At 46.3% G+C, this 12,048-nt stretch overlaps 1 protein-coding gene across 1 annotated transcript in view; it reads right to left on the bottom strand.

Moving 5' to 3' along the window:
* The window catches only part of CDK7 (cyclin dependent kinase 7), a 236,933-nt gene that overhangs the window by 19,611 nt on the left and 205,274 nt on the right, over positions 1-12,048 (bottom strand). The window contains exon 11 of the mRNA XM_085632210.1: positions 5,975-6,122. Coding sequence (XP_085488336.1) covers positions 5,975-6,122 — 148 coding nt within the window. The remainder of the gene's footprint in view (positions 1-5,974; positions 6,123-12,048) is intronic.

The raw sequence follows: 12,048 nt of genomic DNA, 5'->3' as shown, positions 1-12,048 counted from the left end.
GCTCAGATGGCAGGCACTTTGAACAGTGAGAGGTGCTGCCTGTTCTGAAGGTAAGCTGCCAGTGCGGTTAAATGTAAACGGATGGAATTGTATGCTAGATTGCATTGGTATAAGTGTAATAGATAACAGATAATGTTTTGCGTTGATGCATCCAGCGGATTGATGTCATTATTTTTACAATAAATGACAAATCTTTTCCACTTAGCCGCGTAGCAGGCTCTGGTAGTGGGTCTCCGTGCCTCCTTGATGATATTCATACATTCTGGAGGCAAGTTTAGGTAGCCAAATTCTAAGATTTCAGGAGCCAGATCACCAGGTTCAGCTGTTGCGGATCTGGGTGCTGAATCTCGCCATGGCTCTGCGTTAAAAGCGTGGGTGTTAGCCGTAGTCGTTGATGCGGTACCACGAAGAGTTCCAGAAACGTGGTGTACCATGGTTGGCGTGCCCACGTTGGAGCAACCAGGATGAGCGTCATTGAGTGTTGCCTGAGTTTGCGTGCCACCAGCGGTATTAATGGTGCTGGGGGAAAAGCGTACGCAAATCTGCCTGACCAGTTCATCCATATTGCATTGCCCTGCGACTGTGGATGTGGGAACCTGGCGGCAAAGTTTTGGCATTTTGCGTTTTCCCTTGTGGCGAATAGGTCTATCTCTGGATGACCCCACCGTTGGAAGTACGGTTGGAGTACTGACGGATGTATCTCCCACTCGTGTATTTGGTGGCTGTGTCTGCTGAGCAGATCCGCCATCTGGTTGTCCTTGCCCGAGAGGTGTTCCGCCATGAGGAAGATGTTCCTCTGAATGGCCCACTTCCACATGCTCTGAGCCAGATGAGACAACTGTGGGGAGTGTGTCCCTCCCTGCTTTTGTATGTAGTACATGGCGGTCATGTTGTCCGTCCGGATCAACACGACTTTGTTGCACAAGTGTACTTTGAATGCCTTCATTGCAAGGAAGATTGCCATGAGTTCCAGAAGGTTGATGTGCATCCTCCTTTGCTGTGTCGTCCATAGTCCCTGCACTGTGTAATTGAGTACATGAGCTCCCCATCCCTGGAGAGACGTGTCCGCCGTCAGTATGATTTGTGGGACAGGTTCTCGGAACGGTCGGCCCTTGCAAAGGTTTTGTGGACTCCACCAATGCAGAGAGTTGTATGCCCGACCGCTCACCAACACTAGGTCCTTCAATTGTCCGTGAGCCTGATTCCACTGACGTGCCAAGCACTCCTGAAGCGGGCGCATATGTAACCTCGCGTGCGGGACTATGAAGATGCAGGAGGCCATCATGCCTATCAACTGCATAAACACTCGTGCCGGAAGTGAGTGTTGAGGTTTGAACTTTTTTATGAGCAACTGCATGCTGTTGATCCTCACTGAATTGGGTTGTGCCTTGGCTGCCAGAGTGTCTATGGTCACGCCTAGGTACTGCTGTACGTGGGTGGGTTGAAGGTGGGACTTTGGATAATTCAGGGAGAATCCAAGGCTGTGAAGAAGGTGAATGGTGTGGGTCATGTGGTTGGCACACTGCTGGGCCGACTTTCCCTGGATAAGCCAGTCGTCCAGATAAGGATAGACATGTATGTGCTGTCTTCTTAAGTGCGCCGCCACTGTTGCCAGGCACTTGGTGAACACTCTGGGTGCCGTTGTTACTCCGAAAGGGAGGACTTTGAACTGGTAATGTTGATTGAGAATAGTGAACCTGAGATATTTTCTGTGTGATGGGTGCATCGGTATATGGAAATACGCATCTTTGAGATCTAGTGTTGCGAGAAAGTCTCCCTGCTTGAGCAACGGCAGCACCTGTTGCAAGGTGAGCATGTGAAAATGCTCTGACAGAATGTAACGGTTTAGAGGTCTTAAATCCAGTATGGGTCTGAGAGACGCGTCCTTTTTGGGGATCAGAAAATACAGTGAGTACACTCCTGATCCCTGTTCTTCTGCTGGCACGAGTTCTATGGCTCCTTTTTGGAGCATACTGAGAACTTCCTGGTGTAATAAGTGCAAGTGCTCTGCGGACATAGGACGGTGTCTTGGTGGTATGTTTGATGGAGTGGATGTGAGCTCCAGACAATAACCGTACTGGACAATGTCTCTCACCCACCTGTCTGTAGTGATGGACTTCCAGACCGGCAGGAACTCTTGGAGTCTCCCCCCGACAGGTGTTATGTGGTCGGGGGGCAGTGACAAGGCGTCACTGTTTGTTGGTGGCGGAGGACCTGGAGCTGTTGTTTCCTCGGCCTCTGCCCTTGACGTTGTTTCCACGGTATCCACCTCTGTTATTCTTATTATAGGTGGTCTGTGTACCTTGTTTAGTGTAATGCGACTGTTGGGAGTTCTGGCCTCTAGATGGTCCTCTGTTGGTAGAGCGACGAAAGGACCCACTCCTAAACTGCTGTGATTGCAGAGCCCCCATAGACTTCGCAGTCTCTGTATCTTTTTTGATCTTTTCTAGGGTGGTGTCAACTTCGGGGCCAAAAAGGGAGTCAGGGTTGACAGGTTGATTGAGTATCGTTGTTTGTATCTCTGGTTTGAATCCTGAGATTCTCAACCAAGCATGCCTTCTTAACATAACGCTGGTGTTAATAGCCCTTGCTGCAGTGTCCGCTACGTCAAGAGCGCACTTAATGGAAGCGTTGCTTATGAGCTTCCCTTCTGTAATAAGCGACTCTGCTCCTTCCTTAAACTGATCTGGGAGGTGCTGTAGCAGTGTCTCTAGGGTATCATAATGCGCCCTGTCGTATCGAGCCAGAAGTGCCTGAGTGTTGGCAATTCTCCAGATGTTAGCTGCCTGTGCAGCAACTCTTTTCCCTGAAGTTTCCAAGACCTTAGACTCCTTGTCAGGGGGAGGAGCATCACCCGTTGTTTGTGAATTGGCTCTCTTCCGAGCATTGGACATCAGCAACGAGTCCAAAGGCAACTGGCCTCTTATGTAGGTAGGGTCCAAAGGAGCTGGCCTATATTTTTTGTCAATCCTAGGGTTTAGTACTCTCGCCCTTGTGGTCTCCTTAAAAATGTCAGTAGCCGGTTTTAGGACCCCCTTCAGCATGGGCAGAGTCTTAACAGATCTTTCTGAGGTAGAGAAGGTATCCATCAGAAAATCATCCTCAACAGGATCAGTGTGGAGCTGTACATCATGATTTTTAGCTGCTCTCTCAATCAAGGCATTGAAAGCAGCAGTATCCTCAGTAGGAGATGATTTTACCACATATGCCTGCGTGTCTGGAGCAGTATGTGGGTCCCCTGTACCAATATCGTCCACCCAAGGTTGGTTTTGATCTTCAGGGTCAGTGTCCACAGGATAAGTGTCCTCAACATCACCAGCATCCCCTGCATCCTCATCAAATTGTGTGGGTGAGAATGACCGATGCTCCTGGTCATAATAGTGAACATGTTCTACTAGAACTGGTGACGTGGTCCTCTTCTTCTTCAATGGAATTTTGTATGGCTCCATTGATTTCTCTGGCAGCATCTTTCTTTTATATATTGACAGCCTACCATTCGCCGCATCGATAAACTGCCTTGGCTCCTCATCTTCCTGAGGTACTTCGACAGCCCTCTGTCCAATTGGCATTCCTGTTGGTGCTTCGACAGGTTTCTTCGGGTCGACCCCTTTTTGCGGCTCGAGACCCTTCTTTGCGTCGAACATCTTCGGTCGTACCGCCGGTGGTAGTCCGAATTTTATGTGCGGCGACGCGATGTGAACTGTGCTGACCTTCTTCGGCTGCGGGGGTGCTGTTGCGCCGAGCATGGAAGCTGTGTCGTGGATGCGGAGTAACGACTCCGACACCTTCTTCTTTAGGAAGGGAGACGGTGTTGTTGAGTCGACACGTTCCGTCGATACCCTCTTGGACGTGGCATCTAACCCCGAACCAGACGCCGTGTTCTCGACACGAGGACCGGGATGGGTCGACCGTCGCGAGGCGCTCTGTATTTTTGTGTCAACGATCCTCGGCGCCGATGTTTTCGGGTCGGCAACCTTGACCTTGGTTGTTGGCGCCGCCTTCGGCTCGACGTCTCCATAAAGTCTCCGTGCGTGTCGACGGCCTTCTTTTGTTTGATCGGCTCCGAGGGCTTCGAGGCCTTGTTGCCGATGAGAGACTCTTTCACTTACGGTTTCGAGGTAGGTGCCTGTGCCTTCAGTTTCGATTTCTTTTGATCGAATGATGGCGCTTTCGATACCGATGGCTCTTTAGGGTAGTTTGTAGCCGGGCCTTTATGCGGGGCTGTAGAACGAGAGGAATGATCTTGGGTAAGGCCTTGTGGCGATCCCTTGACCTGAGCCTTATCGAGTGCCTTGTTGGGTCCTGTACCGACATGTGGGCCTAGCTCATCTTCTGAGCCATCTTCCTCGGCCCCAAGGGCCTCCTCGTCGTCTCCTACCTCTTCGACGACACCATCTTCCTGTTCGTTTAGTATACGCTCGTCTTCGGCATCATAGTCGGATTCTCGTTCCGAATCCGGATCCGACAGCTCCCCCCGAACTTCAAGGTCCACAACCTCCTCATCTTCTGTCCCGAAGATGTTGTCCGGGTTCGGCGTCGCTTTCTGCGCCTCGAGCCGAGCTGCTCGACGAATGCGAAGGGTCTTCTTCGATCGAAATCTGGAACACGCCATACAGGTGGCTTCGTCGTGGTTTGGAGAGAGGCACTTGTTGCACACCGGGTGCACGTCGAAGCGAGCATACTTAGCGTTGCAAAGAGGGCAACGCTTAAAGGGGCTATTCGATGTCTTTGGTTCCATCGTTGATGATCTACTCGAGAACGCCCCCGACAAATATACTTGGCGCCGAACGAAAACAATACCGACAAATGTAAAGGCCTAAATACTCAAAGAGCTAAGATTAGGACATCCAAACCCAATGGCGGAAAAAAACAATCTAAGGATGGAGGGGATGCCCATGCGCACTGTAGTCCAGGGGAGGAGCCACCTATCTCGTGATACTTCAAAGACTCTTCCAGGACAACAATGTGCAATCATCCGGACCCAACACTAGGCGGCGATCTATGCACAGATATGAATTCAGTAGCCCACATGCCTCGAACGTTGTGTTTACTTAGCTCCACTTCACTCTTTTTGGCAGGTTGTGTATTTCATCCCCAGTGAGAGTGCTCAAGGCGTTAATTTTCTGGGCCGGCACGGACTGCAGTGCTAGTGTTTGTAATTTAATTTACTTTGTTTGGCATTTCTAAAAATGTGATCTACATGGGTATCTGGAATGTCTAAAGTTGTAAATCCATTCTTTCACTTCAATTTAGATTTTTCTGTAGATTTTGGTGCTGGTAGTGTTATTCACTTATTCCGTTAACTCATAAGTGATTTTGTTGCTGTACCTGCGAATGGTGTGTTACTTACTCCAAGACTTGGCTGGAGTAGATTTGGGCCTGTTTGGGCTATAGTAGATATGGGTGTAACTTTTGTGAATTGAAACCGATTTTCGTTTTTGTCATTTTATTTTTGTACATGCATGTGCCTTCCACTGCCCATGGTAATTTTTCCCTTTGCTTCTCCCATTTTATAGTAGAAATTCCCCATTTTCTTGGCACACCCCAATTTATACCTAAAACGTAGGACTGCATGTATAGAGTTCTACATGCTTTTGGTGCAGAACTCTGCACATAAGAAAGAGGACTTGCGAGGGCATAGCCATAGATCTACGCCTGTACCATTGTGAAGTGCATTTATGAGTATGCAAAGTAGTACTATTACACATATTAGTAATGCCTTTCTGAATTGACCCCATTATTTTAATGCAATTATACGTGGTCCCATGATTGCATGAAAGACCAGAGGATAACGATGGAGTGGAAAGGATCTATATCAAACATGTTGAAATGTCTAAAAAGTTTTTTACTTTAATAAACTGCAAGTCGCAGCTTACGACTGATTAATTTTTTTTGAAAATAGAAAAAAACTTTACAAAGTGTAAACCCAAAAATAGTGCAAAAATGTTTGGATTTGGCAAGTCTGTCAATTTACCTTGGTCTGCTCCTTCCGTGATCTTCCTCTTGATACCTAGAGCAATATTTTGCTGCTCCTTTAAAGCTTCGACAGAACAATTAGGCCTTGGCAAAAGAGTCCCAGGAGTTGGTGCAGGCCTGTTACTGAAATACTTCTTCCTCAATGACTAAACAGCAAAAATGAAATGAGACAGACGTTACACGAAAACATAATTAGCTGTCTTACAATCATCAGCTTTAAGTCACTCTTATCAAATGTTCACACGAAAAGTAATAACATGACGGCGAGCAGGTCAATGCAGGTCATAAAATACAATTCACGTTACCCCAAAGAGTGTAACATACACTGAATACAATGTGCTACACAAAGTAAACGTAAAATACCAGTGGATTATACAGAAGTCAAGTAAACAGGGCATCACGTAGTTTGATTAGAAAACACTTCTGCTCACCAAGGAGGGAAATGAACACCATTGCATCTGCACATTTCACAAACTGATACATAGAATTAGAGGACATTTATAATACGCTAACTGCACCCACGACAAAAGAAAATCTTCCATCATGCCAGATATGTCGCCCTTAAACTGAGGATTAGAAGCTGCAACTTGGGTCTTCCAAGGAGGGCCACAGAGGAGGCCACTGAAAATGCAACACCAACAATATTATGATGATATTAACACACTTATAACTATTCACAAAAATGTTGTGTAAATGAGGTGGAAAATGTAATTATGGATTAAAAGTAAGCAATACATGTTTCACATGCAAAAACACAATTCCATTACACCTATAGTTAGTAATTTATTAACCGTTCGATTATTTAAAATCTTTACAGTAAAAAAAATATGCCTAAAAATCTGCGCCGCTCCCCCCCCCCCCCCCCCCCAGCCCTGACTTGAACTCTCACGTCTCTTTGTTAAAATATGTGAGTTCATGTCTCTTCTAGGTAAATATGGAAAGCTGGAAAAAATAGTCATTGTCTGGCACCATTGACTATGAGGGTGCCCTGCTGTGTCCCGCCTTTGGCACAGCCCATAGAATGATCAAATACAGCGTATCAGGGAAGGGTCCCATTTCCTCACTCCCCTTTACTGTTGTGGCGTTTCGGCAACCCCCGTATTTGCGCGAAGGGGTGAGAATTTTAAGGTGTTACCTTTCTGTCTACACAGCCCAACTGAAACACTCTTTGGTGGCTCGTTGTTGTCCTGGTCCATGACTCTAGGGACTGTGGCTGCCATTCGAGTGCCTGTCTAATGAGGTATTTAAACTTTGCCACTCTCATCAGGATGCTTGCATTTGTGTCAGAAAAGCACCAGTCTGTAGTGTCCCCACAGGACCTTGTGCCCCTGTTCCTAAAAATAGGGCGTGGCAACCAATGGTGTTCTACGGCCAATTTGGGACAACAGCACAGAATTTGTAGCCAAGATTCCTTATAATAAGGGCATAACCGTTAGGATGCTGCTCCATCCTTGCGGGCCCATGCTCGATTAATATCCAAAATCCTAAGTGCTGTAAGCCGCATTAACAGAATTTTGCTAAGTGCCCGACATGAGCGTACCTCTCGTAAATAGAGTTGAGCTTTCCCAGGGATGTAAGAGGAGTCCAATGCAGTTGTATTATGATTTTAGCAGAGAGAGAGACCCTGTCCTTTTCATACGAGATGGCACAAACCTGCCTCTTCACTGTGTTTGTCCAGGCAGTTATCACAATCTCGAGTAAGGGGCAGGCTTTCTTCTTCTATCTTCAGGATCCCAAGTGATTGGCTCAACGTAATGTGCCAGAGGGAATCCACTTCCCTGAAGATCGAACAAAGTTGGTGTTTAACGGTATTGTCCGAGGCTTTAAGGACCCTGATGTCATTCTTGATTAGATCCCCCTGTAATGCCAGACTGGGTCTGTTAAGGCCAAACTCCAATCGTAGCCTTGCTTTTCTGCTGGTCTTGGCACTTGCTTCACTGCTTTGTGGGCTTTTGTCTAGGCCGTCGCTATTATTTCATCCAATGCCCCTGGAAAAGTCAGGTGGCCATAGTTGATGGCCGGGATTGGTTTAGCCTTGAGGACTGTCAGCATGGGCTCCGCTGTTGGACTAGTCAAGCATAGGCTTAAACGCCTCAGTGCAAAAAGTACTCAGTTGATCTTTGTGCTTATGTGTGTAGCTGGGACGCCTTCTCTGAGATCCAGACCCAGAGGTAGTTATAGGCAGATGTTGTCCCTATTTGATGGTTTCCCAATTGCCAGATTCCTTGATTTTTATGAGGGTATTTTCCAACTACAACTATTTTAGTTTTGCTCCGATTGACTAGCAGACAGTTTTCCTTGTTTTACTTATGCAGTTCATTTAGGGCTCTCTGGAGCCCCACCCTGGTATGATCCATTACTACTGTGTCATCTGCATACTGGAGGGTTGAAAGACTCACCAACCCAATATGGGGGCCACTACGCTAGCTTCTTTTAAGGCATTCCCCAAATCTGCGGTGGAAACATTGAACAGGGGTGCCAAAACACAGCCCTGTTTGAGCCAGTTGTTGGTTTTGACTCTTGATGTAACTACTGAAGGGCTTGTTTTGACGTGAACCCAAGTCCCCTCGAAAAGAGATGTAATTGCTTTCAAGAGCTTGGTGGGGATCCCCCAGGCTGTCAGTTTTCCCCACAGCCTGCCTCGATCTACCCTGTCGAAGGCCAAGCTGTAGTCAATGAAACAACAAAACAGGGGCAGGTGCTTGTGTTGGATCACCTGTTTGGATAGGTGAGCCACCGCGATGATGTTGTCCATAGTTGAGCTGTTTGACCTGAATCCTGACTGGTGGATTGGGAGTACTCTTTGTTTGTTGGCTCATTCCTCCAGGTTTTTAGTAGTATTCAGGCACAGGCCCTGGCTTGTAGGTCTAACAGTGCGGCGAGCCTGTAATTGGCTTGATTTGAATAGTCGTCTTTCTTGTGAATAGGGAAGAAGATTGATACTTTCCATGATTGCGGTATTGTTACTGTTGCAAATGCATGGTTGAATAATGGGGTCAGCATCGGTGGTAAGAAAGTCTGAGCTAGTTTGAATATGGGAGCAGGTATGCCATTGGGCCCTGGAGCTCCATTGTTTTTCATTGCCATGATGTTCCTCGTTATTTCTCCTTCTGTAATTGTGGGCCCTTGGGTGGGCTCAGGGCATGTTTCCTGCACCCGCTTTATGAGGAGTCCAGCGTTTTCGACTGCGTCTAGAGTATTCTTTGTGGTGGACTTATCGTCTGTGGGATCTTTTGTGTACAATCCTTTCATATATGTTTCTCACACATTTCCTGCTACACCATTCACTATGTCGGACTTTGTGTGTCCAGTTGGTTGATGTGTCTCCATAATTTTGAGGGATTCTTTTTCTTTCATTAGGAAGAACACTTTAAGCCATTTCTCTTCGATCAGCTTTCTCTTGCACTCCCATGCTTTCTTCCTATAGGCTGTCCTATATGAGCTATGCGACTTGCTTCCGACGGTGTGCCCCCTTTCTTTTTTGCCTTAAGTACCTTCCTAAGGGCTTGTTTGCATTCCGTGAGGCCCTTCGATGTGCGCGACTCTTGCGATGATGAATCTGGTCTGGGTCTCTGGTTTTTAAGGTGAGCCTTCCACCAGTTCTGCTGTAGGTCTTTGATGAGGGCTTCCCACTGACTTATGTTCCGCGGAGATCCGGACCTTGGGCATGCCTCGCTCTTTGCTACCCACTCCCTCAGGTCTGTTCTCAAGTTAGTGGTCCATTTTATTCTTTGAAGGACTCCAAGCCACTCTTCTCTCATTACACCTACACGTATGGATTATTTTGAACAAATATGGAGTAGTTCACAAAATCTGTTGTAGAGTACAAGTAGTATACCCTGTGCTGTTTATGTACTCCAAATGAAGGGAAACACCCCACTATAATAAGTTTTGACCTTTTCACAAGTCATCTGTGAATTGGAACCATCAAAATTACAAACAATGCATAAAGAAACCAGGATTCTCGGGTATGTATGGTGTAACTTATCGTAGTTCTTGCTATTCCTTCTTCACAACTGATTGTGATCACCTGTAACCAGTGGGTGCCCACCTCGAGTTTCCCAACAAACAGTAATGTTTAACAAAGGAATGAGCAGAGGACTAAGTGGCTAATTCACAAAGCATAAGGACTGGTACCCTTCAGCAATGCAGAATACGTTACCACCTATTTAACTGAAGGAGTATGAAAACACCCAGGAAGTGTTTTGCCAGTCAACTCAAAGCAGTGCTCGACTGTCAAATAACTGCATCTAGAGAACGTCTGTTTAATGTACGGTGGTGTCTCAATGACTACCTTCAAATCCAAACATACAGACTGTCATCAATCAGGAATGCTCAAGGCTCTTGACTAATTACTTTACTAGAGCCATAGCTCGTTCAACTACCCCTCATGTTTCGAAGAGTGGGGCAGAGGCAAAGACAACAAAATCATTGGACTTCAATGAAATCATAAAACAACATTGGAAGAAAAGCAGACCTAACTTTCAGCATAACAGTATTATAAGAAAACTTACGGGCGAGGAAGATAAGGCTTGCAACCCGCTCACCATTCTAGTCCAAGTAAAAGCCTACAAAAATGCCATCTTTCATGACAAGAATTTCAAAAAACACTAATAAAGGCTCGAAATCTGAAATGCAACTAAATTTAGATCCAGTATCAGAGCACAAAAGGAGGGCATGGATACCTGTTTTATTAACCTCTCTAGAACCTAAAAACTACTGGGAGCTTAAACAAAGAGCCTTGTGGTCAGGCGAAAAATTACAAGCAGAAATTGCAACTAAATAACCTTTTATTGTACAAATGTTAAGGCCTTTACATGTCAGCGAAAGAGAAACCTCCAAATACGAACTACCCAAATTGTATAACCCCTTCATCTACTTGTATAAAGGTCTCTGGTAGAAAAACACTTTGCTACCAGCAAGACTTCCAGCACATCACGGAAGATGATAACCAGAACGGATAAACCTTCCAAGCTTTCAAACGTACCGTCCCCAGGTAAAGGTTTAACATTCACCTTGGCACCATGCTGTGACAGAAGGTTCACCCTCAATGGAAGCAAATATGGTGGAACCAGCTTAAGAGGCAACAGACCCAGAAACCAAGGGATCCTGGCCCAATCCAGAGAAATAACCTTGTAACAGTGCATCTTGTGCCCAACTTTAAGAACTGGAAGGAACAGAGAAAAGGCTTTGTGGTTTGGGAACCTCTATTGTAGGAGCAAACCCTAGTGACCTTCCTTTTGCACACTTCACGGAACTGAAAAACACTTTTCATTATGAACAGATCCACTGAAGGGGTGCCCCAGCGCCAAACAGATTGTCTGCATCATGATGCAGCTCTTACTTGTAACTGACAGAAGACATCCTGCTCAGGAAGTCTGTCATCAGAATTTCCTTTCTCACCTGATGAGTTGCTGATAGTGTAATTTTCACATCTACGGCCATGTGCCAAATGTGTATCACTTCTGCAGACAACTACGGTGAATCCTGTTAGTTCAAATACAACTTTATGAATGTGTTGTCTGTGAAAATCAGCACCTGAACATCGTGTACTCGACAATGCACAGAAGAGCAGCTCGCTCTTCTGTGCATTGAGCTTCTGCCACCCATGATTTTCTGCCCCCTCCTTTCTATCAGAATATCAATAGTGAATAATAGCCTATTAAAAACATGACGACTCAAACAATGGTCAAGAAGATGCTTAAAGGAGTGAATCTATTCACTGGATGGTGCAGGTGAATAAAGGCACTTGCGCCACTATCAATCAGATCTACCAGGGCTGGCCTTAGGAGCCTGACACACCTAGGTGCCACCGCTTGTGTGTTGCACTCCAGCATTACCTGTAAAGATAGCCCTAAGCGTGTTTGGCTTCAGTACTGTAGTGACAAGGTCGATCACTGGGAAAGGGTGGAAGAGGCTAAAAGCTGGAGCCTGTGCAGCCCATCATCTTGGTGTATGAGCTGTGCAAGCTCCATCTTTCAGTTTCCTGCTTCAATGCTTGAGGCATGAGGGAGCGATGTGCCTGCTCCGGGATCTATCCAGCATCGGCAGCTGAGGAACTAAAGCAAACTG

Source organism: Triturus cristatus, chromosome 2_1 (assembly GCF_964204655.1).
Source record: "Triturus cristatus chromosome 2_1, aTriCri1.1, whole genome shotgun sequence".
NCBI lineage: Eukaryota > Metazoa > Chordata > Amphibia > Caudata > Salamandridae > Triturus > Triturus cristatus.
The sequence above is the reverse complement of the archived record's forward strand: the minus strand, read 5'-3'. Positions and strand labels throughout refer to the sequence as shown.